This window comes from Corvus cornix, chromosome 5, assembly GCF_000738735.6.
Source record: "Corvus cornix cornix isolate S_Up_H32 chromosome 5, ASM73873v5, whole genome shotgun sequence".
Lineage (NCBI taxonomy): Eukaryota > Metazoa > Chordata > Aves > Passeriformes > Corvidae > Corvus > Corvus cornix.
Genome location: NC_046335.1, coordinates 9,875,422 through 9,896,864, shown reverse-complemented (window position 1 = coordinate 9,896,864; position 21,443 = coordinate 9,875,422). Strand labels below are relative to the sequence as shown.

General features: G+C 44.4%; 1 protein-coding gene across 4 annotated transcripts in view; it reads right to left on the bottom strand.

Annotated features, from left to right (window-relative positions):
• Positions 1 to 21,443, bottom strand: part of LOC104688868 (exocyst complex component 3-like protein 2) — a 39,530-nt gene that overhangs the window by 17,352 nt on the left and 735 nt on the right. For 2 of the 4 annotated variants that reach the window (XR_002044410.2, XM_039553406.1), the window contains exons 1-3: positions 6,509 to 6,959; positions 4,562 to 5,156; positions 2,799 to 2,916 (exon numbers count right to left, since the gene is read on the bottom strand). Coding sequence is in view for 3 of the 4 variants with exons in the window: in XM_039553406.1 (XP_039409340.1) it covers positions 2,799 to 2,916; positions 4,562 to 5,156; positions 6,509 to 6,794 (999 nt within the window). In the remaining variant the exon portion in view is untranslated. Of the gene's footprint in view, positions 1 to 2,798; positions 2,917 to 4,561; positions 5,157 to 6,508; positions 6,960 to 18,612; positions 18,729 to 19,073; positions 19,200 to 21,443 lie in introns of those variants that run through there. The other 2 variants (XM_019283081.3, XM_019283109.3) reach the window with 2 other exon arrangements.

Here is a 21,443-nt window from a genome sequence, read left to right as displayed (position 1 = left end):
TTCACTGAAAAGTGCTAATCAAAGACAAGTAAGCAGTTGCAAACAACCAAGAAAAATTCCTTTCCTCACAAGTGCCATCACCTGACTGTGAGCAAATGTGTGAACACAATGTGCTGAGATAGCACATCCCAGCTGAGCTGCACAAACACTTCGAGCCTACCCCCCCCAATGGGACAGAGCACGGCTTAGTGAGGAACTGCAAGGCAACTAATAATTTGTTGAGCTGCAGCACTTAGTTGTTTTGGATCAGATGATGTGTCTGAAATAGAAACAGCTTGCTTGTCCTAGCTCTTGTAGTGATACCAGCATCTCAGGCACCAAAGCTCCAACGTGGAGAGGACCAGAACTTCTGCTGTCATAAACAGGCACAGCTTCCTTCTTGTTCCTTCCTGTCTGACCAAAATGTTGCAAGGCTTCAGATCCGTGGATGGTCAGTACACCTGTGCTGACTGCAGAACATGAACTTCTCAGTCCTCCTTTTGTCCATTTGAAAAAACAGAGAAAAAAAAGAGAAGACACAGACCCAAGCGATCCTTTGCTAGTCAGTGTAAATGAGCATGAGAATGAACCCTGGCATCATGCTGGAAGGTCTGCCTTGCACTCATGTCAAATTCCCCAGTACAACAAGGGCAGAAGTGACAGACTGACAACCCAGTCAATGGCATCAGCATTTTCAGTTCACCAACTTTGCAACCTCAAAGGCACAAAGCTCCCTTGCCCCAGAGTGTCCAGGCTGAGGGGAATGCTTCCTGCATGCAGAGATGACCAAGTTCCCCACACTGGAGTTTGGAAGTGGTTTTGAACTCCATGTGGCATCTGAGATCTCAGCACCTTCAGATATGGTCACAGTTCACACCACTCATTTCTGTTTCAAGTGCTTTTACTTTGCACAGATATCAAGCTGCCACACCCAGCGATAAGCCAGGTATTCATAAGCAAAGCAGACCATGACTTTTTCTGGTCAGGATCTTTTCATTCTGAAAAATGTAGTCATCCATTGAAGTGGCAAAACACACACCACGTGGTTTAGTCACAATTATATATGACAATTGTTCAGAGATAATGACAGGATTTTTGCTCAATAGCAACTTCCTGTATATTAGCATCATGAAGGGCTGAATTACTCTAGAACCAAAAATAGAGGGATAAAACAGGTTTTATAAGATGTGCCACTGAGCTGAAGAGACATCAATAATTTTTCCATATGGAGTCAGCTTATGTCCACTCAAGCTCATTAGCTTGAATCTGGAGCTGGTCCCAAGCTGGCCAGGTTTGAAGCAAGCTGGGGCAATGCTGTGCTACACTGTCCAGCACTTCCAGCTCTGTTCTCTCTGGACAATGCAGCACCACATAGAGCTACAATGCTTCAGGATCCAAAGTGGCATGAAAACTCGGGGCAGCATGGCACAAGAGCTCATAACCACTACCAGATTGAGGTGAGTCTGCCAAGCACACAGTGTATCAGGAAAGCAGAAAGCCCATGGTTAAGCAAAAGCATTCTTCAGCTATTACATTAGAGAGAACCAAAAAAAAAAAAAAAAAAAAAAAAAAAAAAAAAAAAAAAGGTAAATTTCCCATCACTGTTAGTCAGCCTCTTTGAGGGCTTGTCAATGACTCAGTGACTTGCTCTAGGATAACCTCAGTGGCACTGTCCTAAGTCACCTCCTTCTTTGAAACAAATGATAAAAAAAGAGCTTAATAACACGTGGTCTTCTCCAGGGTAATGATTAGAAACAGCCCATAATGATCCTTAAACACTGAAACCAGTAGGCTTTAAGCACATTGTCACCAGCTGGCACTTCTACTCCCGTGTTTGTGACTACCTTCGTGTTCTCCCTCAGGGAATAAGTCTAGAGGAAAATCTCTGCAATTTAGAGTACCTTCCCTGGGATGATTCAGCAGTTTGCCATGGAATTTCCCCTCCTCTGTTCCCCAGGGGCTGGTGGAAATGGAAAGCAAGAGAGCTGAGTGAGGTAACTCCTGCAGTTTCATTTCAGCTTTAGCTGAATAAAAGAGGCCCCGCTGAGTTTTCCAAATAACATGGTTTCCTCTGGAACTCCCCGTTGCTACAACACATCTTCCTGGCTTCATTTGTATTCCACATGTCTCAACAGAATTCTTCAAAGGGGGAGCTTTGCTGAGAGAAGAAAGAGATGCTGCAGCCTCAGGGCTGGGGTCACCTGTGGGATCACAAGGCAGGATTCTCTGCAGAGGGCTGCTGGATGGGCACCAGCTGCACATTTTGTTGTGCTGAGTTCTGGAAATAATCTTTGCTCTAACCTCAGCAGAGTCAGTCCAGTAGGCTGGAGAGAACTGTGAGGGGTCCATGCACAGACAGACCTAGCAGCCTCAATATCCTGCACAGCTGAGGCAAAGGGGCTGCAAAAAAACCCCCAACTGTTGCACATGATGGGATCATTAACAGATGGAGAAAAGATGAACAACATCTTGAAATGGCCCTCAATATGGAAGTGGGTTTCACCCATAGTCTCCCTTTCCTTCAGATAAATGCGTTTCTGAGCAGAGCAGGTTGCAGCTCTCTGAACATGCAGCAGTGGAACGAAGAGAGATTTGCAAATGTCGCAGCATTTCCTTGCGGAGGAGCAAGGACAGGCCAGCATCCCTTTGGCAGCAGGGATGGATCTTCACATCTGTGCTCTGCAATGAAACTTGGTGAAGATGGAGACCTCGGGGCTCGCACATGCCTGAGCAGAGCTGGCTATTTAACAAGGGCACCCCTTAATTTAGGACCTGGGGAAAAGAACAGGCAGATTGGGGTAAAACTCCTGAGTTCTTACCAGTGCGATTGCAAGTAACTTTTCCTCAGTCTTCAAAATAATCCACATGAGGCACTGCGCACCAAGGGAAAGGCTGTGCTGGGGGATGTGCCCGGGTCTCTCACACGCCTGGCTGCCACTGTGTACAGAAACAAGAGCTCAGCCAGAGGGCAGCTTCCCGCGGGTCCACAGCATCGCCTGCCTGGCATCCCCTGCCTGGCACCACAGCCTCACACGGGGCAAACAGGGTGTCCTGCAAGGACCCAGCAGTGTTTGTCATGCTTGGGCAGCCACAGCACAGTAGATGATCTTTACAATGGCCTTTTGCCAGCTATTCTTTTGTGCTGTTTCTTTTCCTTCTTCCTACATGTGCTGCCCAAGTTAAGATTTTTGCTTGTTGCTTCCCTCTCCCCTTCCCTCACTGCTGCTGCTGAATTCCTTAGGCTTGGGGAGAGTCTCCCAAGCACACTTGCATGGGTGCACAATTTTGCAAGTGTCACATATTCTCTCAGAATGGAATAAGAAGCAGGTATATACCAAGACAACTGCATCTATTCATGAGCTTTCATGGAGGTTGTAACTGTATTTAGACAGGAAAAATCAAATGCTGAAGTCTAGAATCTTCTCATTTCCACTTTTTTCACTGCCATCTGACTAATACAGTTACTGGTCTTACTTGTTTGGTTGGTTTGGTTTTTTTTTCTTGAAGGAATTCAGCATTTGTATAATACATTTTTTCCTATATTTGACTTTCCTTTATATATTTAAATTACATAATTTTTCACCTCCAATTTTATTAAATTTTCAATATTTCATCAATCCATTACTCCAAAGCTTTACCATTTTAAAAGCAGCAGCAAGTGGTACTCCTGACCCCTTGCCTGATGATGGCCAGTGAGTACCTACCACACTACTTCCCTCCTTCAGGAGCTGGCTGGGAGAAGAGCCCACCTGATGAACTGCTTATGAGCTACTCAAGGGTTTATAAGTGTAATTAATACAAGAAACAGAGAAGCTGTAGGCTTGGATGAAAGCAATCAAATAATCCAAAAAGGCTGAGAACTATTAGGGCATAAGTAGATTGGAGCTGCCAAGCAGCAATTAAACCACAAACACAGAGAATCAAATGCCTCATCCACCATAAAAAAAGAAATCACAAGAAGGTTGCAGGCTTTGATGACACCCACAGACTTTGAATTCACATTGGGCCAAAGGGTCCCAGATGTGCCACTCTTCAGATCAAGGGGAAAGCCATATCGGTTTCCCCAAACTTGGAAAGGAATTTAATGATCTGTTACATGTTTTTCTAGTGATCTGAACACTAATGAAGGAAATACAGAAAAAACTGGAAAAATTACAAGCCAGATAAAGCAGTGTGAGAACCAAGGGCAGAACAAGAGAAATCTATAGCGTACCATGCTGACATAAAGACCAGGGAAAATTACTCTGGGGTAATTGGGGTATTATGGATCTTGCTAAAAAAGGCTTGATGCAAGGAAAGAAATTGTTCAATAAAGCAGAAAACTGTGCATGTCCAACAGGCAGAGAAATACCTGTCCACCCTAGGTAAACCCTGAATGTGGTATTAAGGATTCAGAAAGAGGAAGTACTGCAATGAAAAAAGGCTCTGATTCTGAGAGCACAGTAGATAAAAGAGACAAGTGGGCAAATCTAAACTCAGCAAGAATCCTGATCATCACAGCATTATCAGGAAGCAGGGATTGTTCTCAGACGTGAAAAATAGAGATACAGAAAAAATGAAGGAAAAAGTCCCTCAGACATACCTTTTGTACATTTTAATGCTCCATTCATAAATTAAAAGACATTGGCTGAAGCTGAGACAGTTACTGTCAGTAAGTGTGGCAAGGTGAGAACACAAACAGGCATGACGGCAGCGGGCATAGGTGACGAGCAGCCCTGCTTCCTTGAAGACATCACTCCTGTGCTCCAGGCTGGGGAGAAATGTTGTTTCCAGATGACTCAGGTGCTGTTTTAGTGCAGTCTCCTCTGTGTTAGTAGAGGAACTAAACAGGGGAATCTGGGCTGCCATGTACTGCGTTAGTTTTTCCTCCAGATCTTTTCTCCAGAAGTTTGGACTCCAGGTGGAAACAGACTCCATCTCTCGGCTGTTGCCAAGCCACTCTGCTTCCTTCTGCTTCTCCCACTTCAGTGATTCCCCCACTGACTGCAATGGCTCCAGGAGCATCCTATCACTTCCACTGAGTACTTCTCCCACTACAGTCCACATTCGTTCAGCCAGCAGTGCATAAAGTGATTCAGACTTTCCCACACCATCATTTCCAGAATGATCCAGATTATAAATTTGATTACAAGCTTCCAAAAATTTTCCTTGCTCAATTAATCTGCAGATGGTTTCCTCTGCAACAGAAAAAGAACACAACTTGCTGTTTGTCCACTTACCTATAGGACCCATCACTTTAATATCCAAGTTATGAAGTATCTAGTTTACATGTATCCTCCAATTCCTCAGGATCTGCTCAAGATCAGCCCACTTAAGGTCTAGCACTAGCATCTCCCAGTTTCCTCAGGGCAAGCACATTTTTGTTTCTAAATTTCTTTCATCCTTTCTCCTCCAGGTTAACCAAGCCTGCAGATTAGTCTGCAGCTTTCTGTCATCATTCCAGAGACCTCCTCACGTGAGCAATGAAGGTTCATTAATTACAGTCTTTCCTTAAGAAATGTACCTTCTGTCCAGAAGAAAAGCATTAAAGAAAGGACATCTTCTGAACAAGCCAACAGCTGAAAGTCAAGCCTGGAAGGAATTCTCTGCCTCCTCTACAGAAACCTTGGCAGGACCAAAGTGCTGCAAGCTCCCTTGGAAGGAAATTTTTCAGTGTTGCTTGTTTCCAAAGTATCTTACCTAGCACATTCAGCGAACCAACAAGTGTTAGATGTACTCTCACAACAGCTGCACAGAGCTGCAGGGTTTTTTTCCACAGGTTTTGCAGATTACAAGGTTGAGCAATGAAGGGCTAAGATTTGTCCAAAGGTATCTGGAACAGAGCCCAGAGGACAAATCGAACTTGATGAGAATGCAGGGAAAATTAGGTAAAGCCAAAAGCAATGGGACTTAAATAATTCAGGATGCAACTTTGGGTGTATAGTGAAGAGTGAAAAAGCATGAGCTTCCACTATATTTTACCTATATCCTTCCTACCTTTCCTCTATGAAAACATCTCATATATATAGTAAGAATTAAACTGAACAGGACTGGAGGGACGAACATGACATGAAATGCAGAAGGGATGAGGCAAGGATCTCCAGCAAAGCAATTGTCAAGTTATTCAGGAGGGGTCTGTAAACTGCACCTGTCCTGCCTCGATACATGCAAGACATAGGAGATGTTCAATTGGCACAACCAGCCCGTGTACAACCCACCTCCCCCTCCCATCTGTGGAGGAACAGCGCAGTCACACTAATGGGGTGTCAGTCACACGTACATCGTCTTTCTCACAAGACACATCAGGAGTCTTTGCAGGGATAAAGATAAGAACAGTAAAGAGAAACATTTTGAGGCAAATGGAAAGTGAAATACAGAACAGTCCAGAGTAGCAAGTGTATGGTTCAGAAGGGACAAGAATTCAGGACAAGGATGGGGAGGAGGAGAGTGGAAAGAACCTAATCCAGAAGTTAATGAAAAACAAGAGCCTGCGGGGCTGGGAGGGGCAGAGAAGATCCAGGCCTGGACCCAGAGATAACTTCAAGGTTACCTGCAGGCATCCTTCTCTCAACTCCCTTCCTACCGGTCGATATCTTCAGCAAATTCCCTGCCACATCCTCAGCACCAGCCTTCTCCACTGCCTCCTTCCCACCAACCACAGTCTTCAGCAATTTGTTTGCCAAGGTTTTCAATTTCCCTTTCCTCTTCACCTCCTGCTTCTTTCTCTCCTCATGTGTGGCCTCAGGCAGTATTCTTGCATTTTCCCCAGCCATTTTCTCCCCCTTCTTGTTGCCTCCTCCCACGAAGGCTGCCCAGGAATACTTTGTTTTCCTCATGATCCAAGCAGATTCAGGTGCTTTCTGTCCAACTGGGAATACTATCAGAAGAAAACATGAGAAACACTTCTATGCAAAGTAATCTTAGTGTCTATCTCCCAAAGAAGTTCTCTCTTCTTCTGATTTATTTTTTTTCTGTGCAGCTACAGGCTTCAGCTGCCTTTGAAAAAGTCTAACCTGGTTCCTGTCCGTGCCAAGTGAGGACACTTTTATAGGCTTCCAGCCCTCTTATGTAATCCTTCCCTCTTCTAGGAAAATAATGTCAGAAACCTCATACATAATCTAACCACAACCACTGGGGGAAAGCCAGGGGGATTTTTGGCATTTTCTAAACTATTAAAACATCCCTGCGCTGCCATTTATCTTGATGACAATCCTATCAGTTATGGGGAGTTGATTAGTAACAGTTTCTACGGAGCACACATCCTTTTCCACCCACTGCACATGCCCAGGCTGCACCTGAGTTTTTCCTTGGCAGGGAGATTACATCTGGGTTTGGAGAAAAGTTTTTCCCTCACCTCCCAGCAAGCCTAGTGCTAGCCACCAGGGATGTAAAGGCCCAGAGAATGGGTGTTCCATGTTTTAATAACACCATTCAGAGGAGATGAGTGATCTCAGCCTTCTGGAATGTGCAATACTCCAGCAACTATGTACACTATTATGTATTATTTTAAATTTACATACACACACATGGATATAAATGGCATAACATTGCAGCAATCCACCATATACGTGTGTGTGTGTGTGTGTGTGTGTGTGTGTGTATGCACACATATGGATCACTTCACCAGCCAGTATCCACAAGTAAAGAAAAAGGGGATGTATGTCTGCTTAGCACGAGGTCTGTATTGGGCTGCTAAAGGTTCTGACCATAAACACAGAAAAAATTCCTCCACAGAAAGTATCCTTTAAATCCAGGAGCTTGCATTTAAAATAGATTTCTTTTAAAGTCCCTACACTTCTGTGAGGACTTGGAGAGAAGCTGAAATGCTGTCCTTACCACACCATCCTTGCAAGAGAATTACAAACTGGGTTTAATTCTCCATTCCATTATCATAAAGATTAAATCAAGAACTTGAGGATTTTCATCAGCTGAGGACAGTTTGTATTAATCATTACAAGCTGTATTGATTCAAAACCATACACTATGCAACAATGATTTCGGGGATAAGAATTTAGAGGGTGGTTTTTCCACACATCATCTAGACTGTTTCAAATATGTGAATTCATATTTCTGCGTTTAATGCCTGCAGTTTCTTCCAAGATTTTCTACATTTTCATGATTGTAAAATTCCACTAGTTTCCTTCTTGGAAACCAAGTAAATGTTACGTTGTCCTGGCTCTTTTATCGGTGCTTAATTCCACCAGCATGTTATCACAAAGCCATTTGGTTCATTAGTAACAATAGGGAGGAGGAAATAAATCCATTTCAGTTGGAAAGAGAAACAGAAATTCCAGCAGTGGTCACACATTTGAACTGCTGCCAGTAGGAAATACTGAGGTTGCAAAATACAGTGTTTTCCCAGCTTGTGAATAAAGTTGAAAATTAGGAGGCTTTATACACATTCCATTTTGACCTTAATTTTCAATCTGCAGAAGTCAAAATGTTTCATTTGGAATGTTATAGCTGCACAGTATATGGATACAAGACGGAGTAAGAGGGTCAGTACTGAGAGAAGCATTCCAGGCATGCTGAAACCCTTCAGCAATATTTTCCCATGCAAATTCTAACATAATATGTTTATGTTTCACTTTTCCCAACAAGCCTGTCTCCAACAAAAACCTAGACATTTCCCTAGACTTCTCTGTGGAAAGAAATTAGATGTCAAAGCACCAGTCCTGAAGGCAAGATTTTCTTCAGTACACAGATTTTGAACACACAATTGCAGATCGTGCCCTAGACCGTGGCAATATGATGGGTGGGAATTGCTGTGTTTTCCCAGAAAGTTTCTTTCAAGGGAATACAATACAAGCCTGTGGAAAGTGAGGAGTGACTGCAGAGATGGACAGACATCCTGAGGCTAGGACCCTCTCTTCCTCCATGAACCACTTGACCCACTCAATCAAGGGAATGTCAGACACTCCCCAAGATGAGAGTGTTCTCAGAGCACAGCCCACCCAAGCACTGCAGCACCAAAACCCAGATGGCTCCTCTATCCTGCCTTCCCCTCACTCACAAACCAGGGCAACCAGTGTGTGTAGGCAGGGCAGGCCATGGCCTCCGGGAGCAGGCAGTCCAGGAGCATCCTGTGAAGGGGCAGCAGGATGGGGGTGGTCAGTCTGGCCGAGGGTGCTGAGCCCAGCAGCAGTGGGAGGTGATGCCCCAGTGGAGCAGCAATCCATCATTACCCACTCTGCACCCCCTGCCCACAATTGCTTTGGCTTGAAGGACATTGTCACTGAGGGGAATGCGCTCTCACAGAAGGGAACATTCCACAAAGGAGCTGCCCAGAGGCCACCAGCAGCCTGCTTTTCTGGGCCTGTGTGCCTTAGCAGTACATGCAGGGTGTACAAGTCTCTGCCCTCTGTCTCTAATGCTATTTTACTGCTCAGGCTAAAATTCTGCGCTTAAAACATGGGGATGATTTGAGTCTCTAGGAACATCATCTACCACACTGCTCCCATGGATGGTGTTACGCTGAGACAAGCAGAGCTCACAGGGAAGCTACACCTTTACATAAAAGTGTTGAGACCAAACTAGAACAGAGGTTTTTCACTAAGAGTTTACATAATGCAAAGGGGATTGTTTGCTGTCCAAAACCATTGTTTTGGGCAGATGAACTGGGGCACAGCCATGTTTTATCTGCTCCTTCCATGGGCTCCTGAGATACTCACACAAGGGGAGCCGTTCCAAGGAAAGAAGGGCAATAGGAAACCACAAGGACACAGGACCAAGAGCAGGGACAGTTCTGCTTCTGAACAAACTCCTTTGTCAGGTGTACCAAACAACTTTTTTCTTCCTCCAAAGCCACTTCTTGGAAGCCAGCCCTCTCCTTCCTGGTGTTTCAATGCCTCCATTTATCCACAGTGGGATGTCCTCTAGCAGGGTCATTCTCCCTGCCATGACCCTTGCTATGCCTACTGTGAAAGAGGAGCAATTTGTCTCCTAGGAACATCCCCAGCATTCAGGAGTTTCCCTCATTGCCTGGAGTTCCTGGAAAAGTCCACAGCCTCCCCACATCACTGAGACTCTGTCTTCCTATCTTGGAAAAACTGTAACTCCTTTGTCTTTGGGATTTTCCATTAAACAAGTGAATATCTTGGATAAATTTTTTATATTGTTTCTCTGTTGACTTAACTCTTTATCTTGCTGTTTCCCATTTCTTCTGCCTGTATAGATAAAACCTCTTCATAATAAATGGACTGTGTGCCTGACTCGAAAAATAGCTGTTTGGTCTGGATGCTAATCCGATGAAGTCAGACTACTAGCGCTACAAATTAAATGACTTTGCAAGAGTCCAATTACATTAATATTCCAATTCCAGCAATGCAGTGATGCCCCTGCTTCCTTTGCAGGGACACTATGCGAACACAGTCAGGCACAGACAATGGAAACTTTGTGCTCAGTAGCATCTGCTATATGAAATACACTTGGTCCTAACAGACAGGTGGATCTGCAGTATGTGGAGAGAAGGGGTTTTTTTCACCTCCTTCTTTTGTTTCCAGAACATGCTGGTACTTTCCACCACTTTGAACCAAAGGTATGAAACATGGCAGAAAGGGCTATTAATTATGATGATAAAACCTGCAGAGTATGGCACAGAAAGATGTTGGCTCCCTAGGATACAAATCCATGCAAAACCACTCTGTGAAGCTATGCTGTAGTCTGACAATGTGCTCCTCCACTCACACACAGCATCTTTGATTTCATCAGCAATCAAAGAAGAGCAAGTCTCTATTCCAAGCAAGGAAAGTTTTTTTGGAGAGAGAGAAAACAAACAAACCAACAAAGAAACAAAACAAAAGCACCTCCCCCTCACATTTGACATTGCAGCTGGCATTGCCATCACAGTCATATGCAAGAGGTGACTTTGTCTATTGTGCACATTTAGAGGTTTATCATCCTGTGGAAAATTAATTCTTATTTCCTAAGGAAGCAAGACAACACAGCCAGAGGTTGCATGTATCTCTGTATTCATGTGATCCCCTGCCCTAATGCACAAGAGTGGATTTTAAGTCAGTTTTAACCAATTTTAAAGCCAGTTTTAACCCAACTGACAGAAGGTGGCCCACACAAAGTAGTACATCCTTACACACTTTGTAAACATACATGTCTGAGGAGAGGATAGACCTTCACTGCTCCTGCTAAGGAAGAAAACACAGCATGAACTCAGCCTTTATTTCACATCAGACACTCCACCCAGCAGCTCAGTCTGAAGATACACAAACATGGTTTCCTTGTCTCTGTTGCTCAGCAAATCCCTGTACTCTCCAAATAACCTCTGTGTGTGCAAGAGCAAATAAAGCAGCACAAATATTTAATACAAGTGGCCTCTCCTATAGCAACAGATGAAAGAAAGTTGCTTCTCTACAGTGACTCCTGGTGCCAGGCTGCAATCTCTCATCTGAGATCTGTGCTACCCCAAACAGGCCAGAGATTTTGGAGAAAAAGGGAAAGAAGGAAGCTTCTTCCTTTCTCTTCCTGAGTGTGTTTGCTTGAGTAGCTTTTCTCTGCTCAGCCACTGATTTTTATCCAATTTTGAAGAAGTTAATCTGAGACTTCTGTCCTTCTCTGGATTTGTTTGAAATTGAAGGAATTTGGTTTATGAGGCGAGGACAGGCAGGTGTATTGACAGAGAGGCTGCATGGTCCCAGCACCTTCAGCAACCACACTAAAGTCCTAAGGACAAGTTCCGAAGAATTGGATACTGCTCCTTCCCCTGCCCTGAACACTGAAACAAAACACTGGATGTGATATAAAATTTTGCACTGCCTCTGTTTTCCCTCTGATTGTGAGGACCCCATTTCAAACTGACCTCAATTTTCACTTAATTAGTAACCTACTTTGCTGTTCCTTTAGAATATTTTTAGCTAATTCCTGGGGATCTTGCCTAATTCTGTTTTCTTTTCTCAGAATGAAACAAGTATTGCTTTAAGCAAGATGCTTCCCCTTTTGACAACAATGACAATAGTAGTAATAATAAATAAAACACACAATCCCCAAAATTTTAAAGATGAACTGTACAGAGTCAAGCGATAGGGGTGTTTGAAGTGGCCCTAAAATCCTCGCATTGAGAATATCTTAATCCACATAGTAAGAGAAGACTAAAGCAATACTTTCTGGAGTAGCAACTTAGTCTTCAGGAAAGTTTTCTGCCACAGAAAACACCACAGTGCTGCAGGCTGCCAATCTGGTCATGTCCTAGAAGAGCAGCCACCCAACAGCTTGGTTTCTAATCCTACGAGTTATCTGAAGACATGCAAGGAAGGTTCCAAGGGCAGCTTTGCCAGAGGAAATCTACAACTTAAATGCTGTTTAGTGTCCTAGGAATGGAAAGAGATTTTTTTAAAAAATTAATAATTCATATTGTTTGCTACCATGGTGAAGAATGCATTACCTCAACAACTGTCATGTCTCATTCAAGATGATCTATTGTTTTATGCAGTGGGGCTTTTTTGGAAAGTTTGTATTATGAATATTCCATCTACATTTGGACAGACAAGCCTAAAATTTTGAGTCTCTTCATTTGCCTTAGATTGACAGGATTCCTCTGTGCATTTTCACATCAATTCTTGCCAGAAGTAAAAACTTTAGGTTCAGCTTCGCAGGAAACTTCCTACACACATCTGTACCCTACATAGAGCAGCATATGCTGAGATTTGGGACTGAAAATCCACATGACATCATTTGCATGCTTTTTCTGCTGCCACAAGAGGCCAGTGATTGTGTAAATTCCAGTCTTCAGTATTTCACCCCCAAGTGTACTGACATGGCTCCACAGGCACATCTGCCAGACACCATCTGGAGGCTAAAAATTATAACTACAGATCAGCTGCCAGGATACCCCGAGACTTCTGACAGGAGCCAGGCACATTTCAATACTAACAAAATATCAAAATTCAACTGTTTCTCCACTCAACATTCACTGCAAGTGTGTCTGGCTACAAACTAAGGCAGGAATGCCCCACGCACCTGCACTGCCAAAGAGCTATTGGATGGGACATATTGATATATTAATATATTTGAATAAATATAGATTTATATATTACCATATTGACATATTAATACGTAATGTATTAATATATCAATATATTAATACATTTATTAGTATGGGGTGGGGTATATTGACAATACAACTCAGGGCCCTTATCCTCATGGCTGAACAGGTTATTTAGGAGAGAAGTTAGAAGAAAAGAGATCAGCTTTTGTATAGACAACCTTCAGAAATGCTCTGCACCAAGCATCTCCTGTTGTCACTTCTGGACAACCTGAGCAAGAACTCCATTCCCACCCCACAGTGAGCAGCAACCTGGTTTAGCCACTAGCCCTGGTAAAGCTCAGGATATCCAAGAAGGTGCCAAATCACACTGTTAAAAGGTCCGTTTTGAGAGATTTTGCAATCTTAGCACTGGAGCTAGCTAGCTACAGGGAAGGACTTGCTATAGCAAGAGGCACCCAAAAGGGTCCTAAGAGAGAGCTAGTCATCCTCTGAAACTACTTCAGAAAAATACCCTGGGGAGGAACTCTTCATGAGCACAAAGAGAAGCATTAAATTTTTATTAGCATCAGTTCAGGCTGAATAAAGCAGGCTTCCCAAACACATGGTGATAAAACATTTACACTGCATCACTGGGTTTTCTTCCAAAACCAGAAAAGCATTTAGAAGAGAAATGGCACTAGAAAATTCAGCACTGTTTCATGATGTGGAAGCTGCCCAAGAGTCTTCAACATTTTCTGACTCATTCCTGTCTGTGGTGGGCAAAACCTGGGGAGGAAGGAACCAGCAAGGTAAAGGAAAGGGAAGAGTATCTGTAATGCATTCATCTGCTGTCAGTATCAGGATATATCTCATCTTTCCACTGCTTCCCACGCCTCAGCAGAGTGGAGGGAGCACTATATAAAGATCCAGAGACTCTACCCCAGCTCCCGAGAGCTGCACAGCACCAACTGCCAGCATGCTGGCACAGTTCCTCTGCCGCCTCCTTCACAGCCACTCTGCCTCCTTCATCGCTCACAGAAAGATTCTCCCTGCAAAGGAGAAAGATGTGGTCCTCGAGGATCCAAAATTAGGTGACTTGTAAGGATGTTTCTAAATTATTGAGCAAATTAAAAAAGGAATTGCTATTTTTTTCCCATCATGAACAAGCACGTTATATGCGCTGTTATGACCTTAGATCTCCAGCACGTATTATTTACTGGCTGTCAAGAGCCAAGACTCTTGAAAATTAATAAAAAAGAGCATTACGGCCACATTCCAACAAAGGATTTAAGTAAGTGACAATTTCCTTTTGTTTCAAAGAGAATATTCAGCCTCTTACCTGTACACATCTCTTTAGTGAGCAGGAAGTACTGGTGCAGAGTGGTGTTTGTACGCTCCATGGCTACATGAAAACGAATGCCTTGGAGTCAACAGCCTCTGAAAATGACATAAACTGCCGACCAAGTCAATACAGCTGATCTTGACACAGGACAGAATCACTCTATTTTCAGGCAGCTGCCTTGGTCACTAAGGTTATTTTCTGCACAAGTTTTTAATGTGGAGCTTCCAAGCCCAGCAATGGTTATATGTTCACTGAGGTCTCCTTGGCTGTTACCCCACTCTTCACAGTTCAATATACCTTATACATGTGGGAAAAACAAGTGAAATGGCAGCAAAAATACAAGCTTTCATGCTAAAACCTGGTTTACATTAGGAGAAAGGTGACTGCGCTGATTTTGTTGTTGAGGATAAGAGGAGGAACTGGGCAGTCCCTAGCCCTGATTCCTACTGACCTTACCATGGTTAAACATTTAGGTCTACACAAAAGGAAGGCCAAAGAGCTGTAAAACATCTTCTGGATAAAAAAGTCTACAGATCCCATTTGTAAAAGTGGGACCTGAGTCCTTCATGTCTGTCACTGCCTTCCCTCACTCTGCATATGTAAATAAAATGGAGAAAAAACGTATTAACATTTTCTTTCCTCTTCCAGTCTCAAGGAGCCATCACACCCAGATAAATCAGGAACTCCAAGCTGTACTGTAATTTTATATAAAATATATAATACAATGGATCTTCTGAGGTGCAACCAGTTCCAAGAAGAAGCAGATTCACCTTGTGATTATTAATTTATTCTAACATTTTTGAAAGGAAGAGATGGGGAGCGATATTGATATGTATGGCAGGTACTGACTAATATCTAAAACCTTTGGCATTACCATATGTTCCTGGAAATAACTGCCAGTGCTATTAGTTGCTGTCATGGATGACAGCATGTAAATGACTATCTAATCTGCATATACAATTAAATAATTAGATGCCATATGTAAGAGCAGTTATTTATAGGTGCAAAATGAGAGAAAAAGTTCAAACTCCATTTTTATAATATATGTTCTCTCAAATCAGATCGTCTTGACCACAGATACAGATCCTTCATTACTGAGTGTCCTACCTTAGGTTAAAAATAATTAAAATCACAATTAATACCTCATAGTATTGATTTTCCCCTGTGCTGCACTGATTCAGTAAAGCTTCGAGCCTGCTGGCAGGATGTTATAGCTGCTGTCCACAAAATGTCTGTCAACTTCTGGAGCTCACTATGAACAAAACAAGCCAGGGAAAAACCCATCCCGCTGAAGGTCTGTCCGCTGCATTCAATGAAGGCTTGATCTATTCTTATGAGCAGCTGACCTAGATTCTCTGCTTGAATGAGAGCATTTCCTAGTATCAAGGCTGCTCAGAGTCAGAAATTCATGTATTGCTTATCATGAGAGACGGGGAAAAAAAGGAAGAGGATATAAACTTAAGGGAAAGTGATGGCATCCGTTTGCCATAAAAGCTCTATCCGTATCCCCACAAAGCACTCCCCAACACACTTCTGCTCTCACTTCAGAGTCTGGAAAGGGCTACAGCCCTCCTTACAGCACATGTAACAGGCCAGGCAGCCACGGCTCCGTGGAGAGGCAGAGATGTGCCAAAGCTGTGGAGGACACGCCCGCACTGCGGGGTGGCCAAAGCTGCCCTGGGGCCACCTGCAGCTTTCCGGCAGCTCGGAGGCAGCTCCTGCCGGCCGCGAGGCTGTGCTGGATCAAGGACTGCTGCTTCACATCATGCCAAAAGGAAATGAGCCAGCGAGGGCTGCTGAGCCCTACACTGCCAGGTCGTGGTGGGATCCAGCTGCAGACACAGTACATCCATTACCCTTGGGAAGTTAGGGAGGCCTCAACAAGGCAATGCCATGTCCTACTGGTGGGCCATGCAGGACACTTCTCCTTCTGCCGGCTCTCCAACACATGGGGAGTGCATCCTGTGGCACTCAATAATGAAAAGATAGTAGTAGGCTCAGAGGGATAGGAAGTTGGGTCAGCCCTGGGGAAAGGACCTTTTCATCCTGCTTCTGCTGCTGATCCACTTTGCCCTCATCTGCCTGAGATCCTATCCTATACAGCCACTCCACATGCCTGTATCAGAAATCTTGCATATTAACCAATAATACTCAAAAGACCACTGATCTCTGAGGGTGATCTCCAGGAAATCCAAGGGTGTCCATCACTGTGACAGGTGCTACCTTGATACCAGCCCTTGATGGCTGCTGTCACTGCTGTCATTGATGCTGAGCTGCCCACAGAGAGCAGTTCCAGGTCCAGGCCAGGGCCTGAACAACATCCACTCAGATGGGATGAGAAGGACTTGGCAGGCAGGGGCAACTCTCTCATGTGCCCCAAGGTACAGCTCCTGCCCCAGGGCTATGCTGCAGTGCTGGCCACAGGGACAAGGACAGGAGCACAGACTGAGTCCTCAGGGTGGGCAGGAGCTGGGCAGTCAAGGGTAATTTCCTTCAATACCAAAATGTTTCAATCTGCGCCACAGATGAAGACAGAAAGCTAAACTTGCATACCTGAATTCAGGTCCACAGATCACAGAGGTATTCCGCCCATTCTGCAGACATGAACATCCCAGACTGAGGTGGCAGAAGAAGATTTCTGCTCATGTGGACCCTCACTGACTGCACCACACAGATGCAACTTACACATCCAGCCTACACAGAAGGCAAGTGACTGCTGTGGGCCATGCTGCAAGTGAGAATTCCCCCAGCCCCTCTCCTCTGAAACCTCCAGAGGGGCCACCAAGAATCACATAATCGTGGAATATGCTGCCTTGGAAGGGACTCACAAGAATCATCCCCCAAGAAGTCCAGCTCCTGGCCCTGCACAGGACATCCCCAAGAGTCACACCATGTGCCCGAGAGTATTGTCCATAGAAGAGACTATAAGAGCTGTTTAATCACCTCTCAATTCAGATCTGGTTCAGCAAATGCAAAAACTCCACCAAGCAATGGGTTTTCCTCACCAACTTTTTTTTTTTTTTTTGCACATGGGCAACATGCAAACTAGGTCAGTATTATTCCTACCAAAACACTTGCTATGGGTGTTACTTTTAGAAAACCATGTGATTGTCTGACTTTTATTTATGAGCACACAGAAAGATCCACTGTATATTTTCCTGTCTGTCCTGTTTGGGGTGGTTTGTTTTTTTAGTTCTTTGGGTAGGTTCCTGAGATCTGGGGCCTCTTTTTAAAAGGCAAATTCAGACTATCAAGAGACCTTGCAGGTCGCATGCCTTGGCAGTCAATGAAACAAAGCACAGGCAGCAGTGAGCAAATCAAACCAGACAAGAACACGGAGAGACTATGAAAAAGCAAGACAGTGACACAGGTAAAAAGGGATGAGGATATGGAGCAGAAAAGATGCCAGGGGTCATGGGAGATGGGGAATCAGGCAGAGTTGGAAGGATAAAAGAAAATGCATATCTTCACAACTCCTGAAAGGGTATACCCAAGACCTCAGCAATCAGACAAAAGTCAGCAGGAGAACCCAGTTCAGTGAACAGAAAACTTGTCCAGAGATTCAAGTTTATTTTCTGAGAGCTCTTCTTACCTCCTTGGCACAAACAAAACAAATCAAGGAAACAAAACCCTGCACCAGCTTTTCATTCAGCAGGTTAGTGGTCACAACCCTGACAGATATCCATCAGACAAACAAGCCAGGGGAGAGGGCCCCTATAGCCAGCACCTTCTGTGTCCAGATATCTACTTGCCTGGCTTTCACCTGGCCTATCTGGGGAATCCAGAGTTTTTGCCCAGTGCTTAAGTCATCAGACTATCCAAGTTCTGAGGAGGTGAGTCTTTCCACAAACTGCATGGCCATGGCCAGTGTGAAGAAGTGTACTTCTATAAGCAGAAAAAAGACACGGGAACAGGCACTGTCCTTCCTCTCAAGTGAATACAGATACCTAAAATAGGCCATTCAAGCAGCACACCAGCACTGCCTCTTTCTCTTCATCAGCAGCAGAAGGAATTCAGAATGCGTAGCTCAGGCACTAATGTGTGTATGTCAGAGCAGATGAACCACAGCCTAAATTTCCAGAAATTAACCACAACAAAGAATGTCAGGAACCTGTCTCCAGGCCCCAGGAACCCGTCACCCATCTCCACTCACATGAAAAAAACAGATGTATGTGATCTGGGACAGCAGGGTCAGCTGTATGGCTCATGAGTCACGGCTGTGATGGGCTGCAGATCACACAATGGAATGGGCAAGAGTTGCTTGCTAGGGTGAGTCACCTCAGCAAGAGGGAAGTTCCACATAGAATCCTCCTTGCCCACCTCCCCAGAACATTACCATCAGCCCAGAGCTTCTGCACAGCTGGGAAACAACTCTGGTTCTTGGTTTCAAAGCTGAGCAAGGAACATCGGAATTTGCTGCTGAGAGGATGAAAGCATGGGGACAATCTTCTCCTGCCACAGAGAAAGGGAAGAGGTTGAGCTGGCTGGGAGAGTCTGGTGTTTGCTGACACCTTTTCTGTCTCTGTCTCTGCCCAAGACCTGCTGCCCCAGAATTAGGGGCCTTTTGGGGTCTCAAGTCCCTCTTTGGCAATCCACCACACATAGCAGACTAAAATTCATTAAAGTTGCTTTCATCTGTCCTTTGCTATTGATCTCAAGCCCTGAAGCTCCCATCCCAAGCATCCTGCCTCCCTCAGGTAACTGCTGGTACCATCTAGGTACCTGCAAAAAGGAACAAGAACTTCAAAAGAAACAACACAGGCAGAGACAAAGACAACTGGAGCAGATCCAACTCACCTTCCAAACTCCAAATAACATTTCTTCCTCCAGCAAGACCATGCTGCCACAGAGCATCAGGTACACACTGCAGATGGAGTTACACAAACTACATCTTCCATGCAGGGCAGGCAACAGCAGGTTATCCTGCAAAGAGAAGCAGCACAAATGAACAGGGAAAGGGCAGGCCCCTTACACATGGCACAGCGTGGGCACTCAACTCTGTGTCTGAGGCAGAGAGCAAGAATGATATTCAGGAATGCTCAGAGGTGTTTTAAGAACATGGGACATATTCTGAAAGCTGGAATGGCCTGGTTGATACAAGCTGGCTGGAGGGTTAGCCATGCTTCACTACATTCAACTAACATTGATGTGCCACATGTTTCTAATATTGCTCCTGGGGAAACCACTGGTTTGGGACAAACATTATGAAGACAGCTTCTTATACCCCAAATTTTCCATTTTTTTCCACCCCTCATATAATAGTCACACACAGAACACTTCTGCTGTCTATAACCTGCAACACCTCGCATGTGATGTTGCACTGAATTTTCTGTAACCATATTTTCGGGGGGATCAATTAATTCCCATATACTTAATCAGTACATGTTTATATAATTACACATGCATTCTCTATCTTACTGTTTAAACCAGCAGGCTAATACTCCCTTGAAAAAGAACTGAAAGCAGCAATTATTCACTGCACTCTTTAATGGCAAAAACAGATTTGCAGCCATTTCAGAAATTACACAGTCAATAGTTGGTGCCAGAGTCCCATTTAGCTCAAGAGCCTTTTGTAACAACAAACAATAGCTTCTTCCTCATTTATCTGGCTTCCCTTAAGAGGAAGAATTCATGTTACAAAGGAAGGGCTACATAATCACGCCTTACTTGCTCAAGGTACACAGGACTTTTACAAGTCCCTTAGAAATTTCAGTATCCACAACACCCATGGAAGTTATGAGCAGCCCAAGGAAAACAGTCTGATCTTGGTAACAGAAGAAGTACTAATGAGTGCAGGACAATAGGCACAGGCCAACAAAAAGCAGAAGGAAAGGTGTAACGGGAGCTGGGTTATCAGCTGTGCTGTAACAGGAGAGCTGGTGCAGGCCTGCTCTGTAGCCCACCAGCACCATGCATGGTGTCTCTCAAGGTCACAGAGCCACCCCAGAAGCTGAAGGTGGTGCGGAGGTGAGAAATGCAACTCCTCTACTCCTGCTAAACAGAAAGCACCAGTCCTCTCCTCCTCTCACCAAAGTGATGTTCCCCTCACTGTTACCTTTCCTCATGGGAATGTTCATGTGTCATTCCAGTACAAAGCTGCTGGGAGACCAAGTTCAAAATCACATTAGACTCATTCTTTAAATATCCCTTTTTTCTTTCTTTTTTATTTTTTTGCAAGCATGAAATGAAGACTTTGTGTCTTTTTCAGAGAGGGCAATGTTTTATTTAAAAATGGCCTGCCAGCACCATGAATTTTACATGACAGAAGCTCCATCCCACAACATATTTAAACCTCTCCTCGTTAGTCATCAGAGCTCTGATCAATCAGCCAGAAGATGTGGCACATCCCACCAGGACTCCTGGCACAGGGTCCAACTAATGTTGTTCACAGGCCTATCCCTTCTCCCTGCTGACCACCCTTGAAACACAGCCTGCCCTGAAGCACTGCCTTAGAGGAGACAGATCTGCTGCATCAGCTCCTGCCTGCAATGTGTCCCACTGAAACGCCCCCCCACACAGGCTGTCTGGAATACACAGATGTGAGCAGAGATTTGGCAGGTCTCGCGGAGCATCCTATCTGTTGCAAGGCCTCTGTAGGTCACAGATAAGCAAACCCAGGCAAGGGTAATGCTGGGCACATAGATATACAAGCAAAACAAGACAGGCAGCAGATGTCTTCCCATGATTTTGCATCTAGTGCAGAACTCACTGGTGACTGTGGAGTCATCCTTAGTAATGAGTGTCCAGAAAGCCCAGATTTTACAGTAAACCGAACATATTCAATTCTCAATTAGCCATGGACGATTAGCTGGGTTGGGGATTAACCAGACACTCCCTCCCCATAGCAACCACAGCTACAGCACCAGGGCACCACACATAGAATACGAGCCCCTGGGCTGTGCCTCACTTTCCCCTCAGCAGGGTAAAGCTGTCCCCACTCAGGACAGAAACTGGCAGGTTTCTCACAATCCTTTCACCTGTAGAAGACCTGAATAAGTACTTATCCCCCAAATAACATATAGCCTGTACAAGCCAGGATCTGTTTTATCTAGGTTACCCATGCCACGTTTTCTTCAATGGCTGAAAGCTGACGATAATTACATGAAGCAGCCAATACTAAAACAAGAACACACCACATAGCCTGCAAAAGCTGTCCCAAGCACTAGG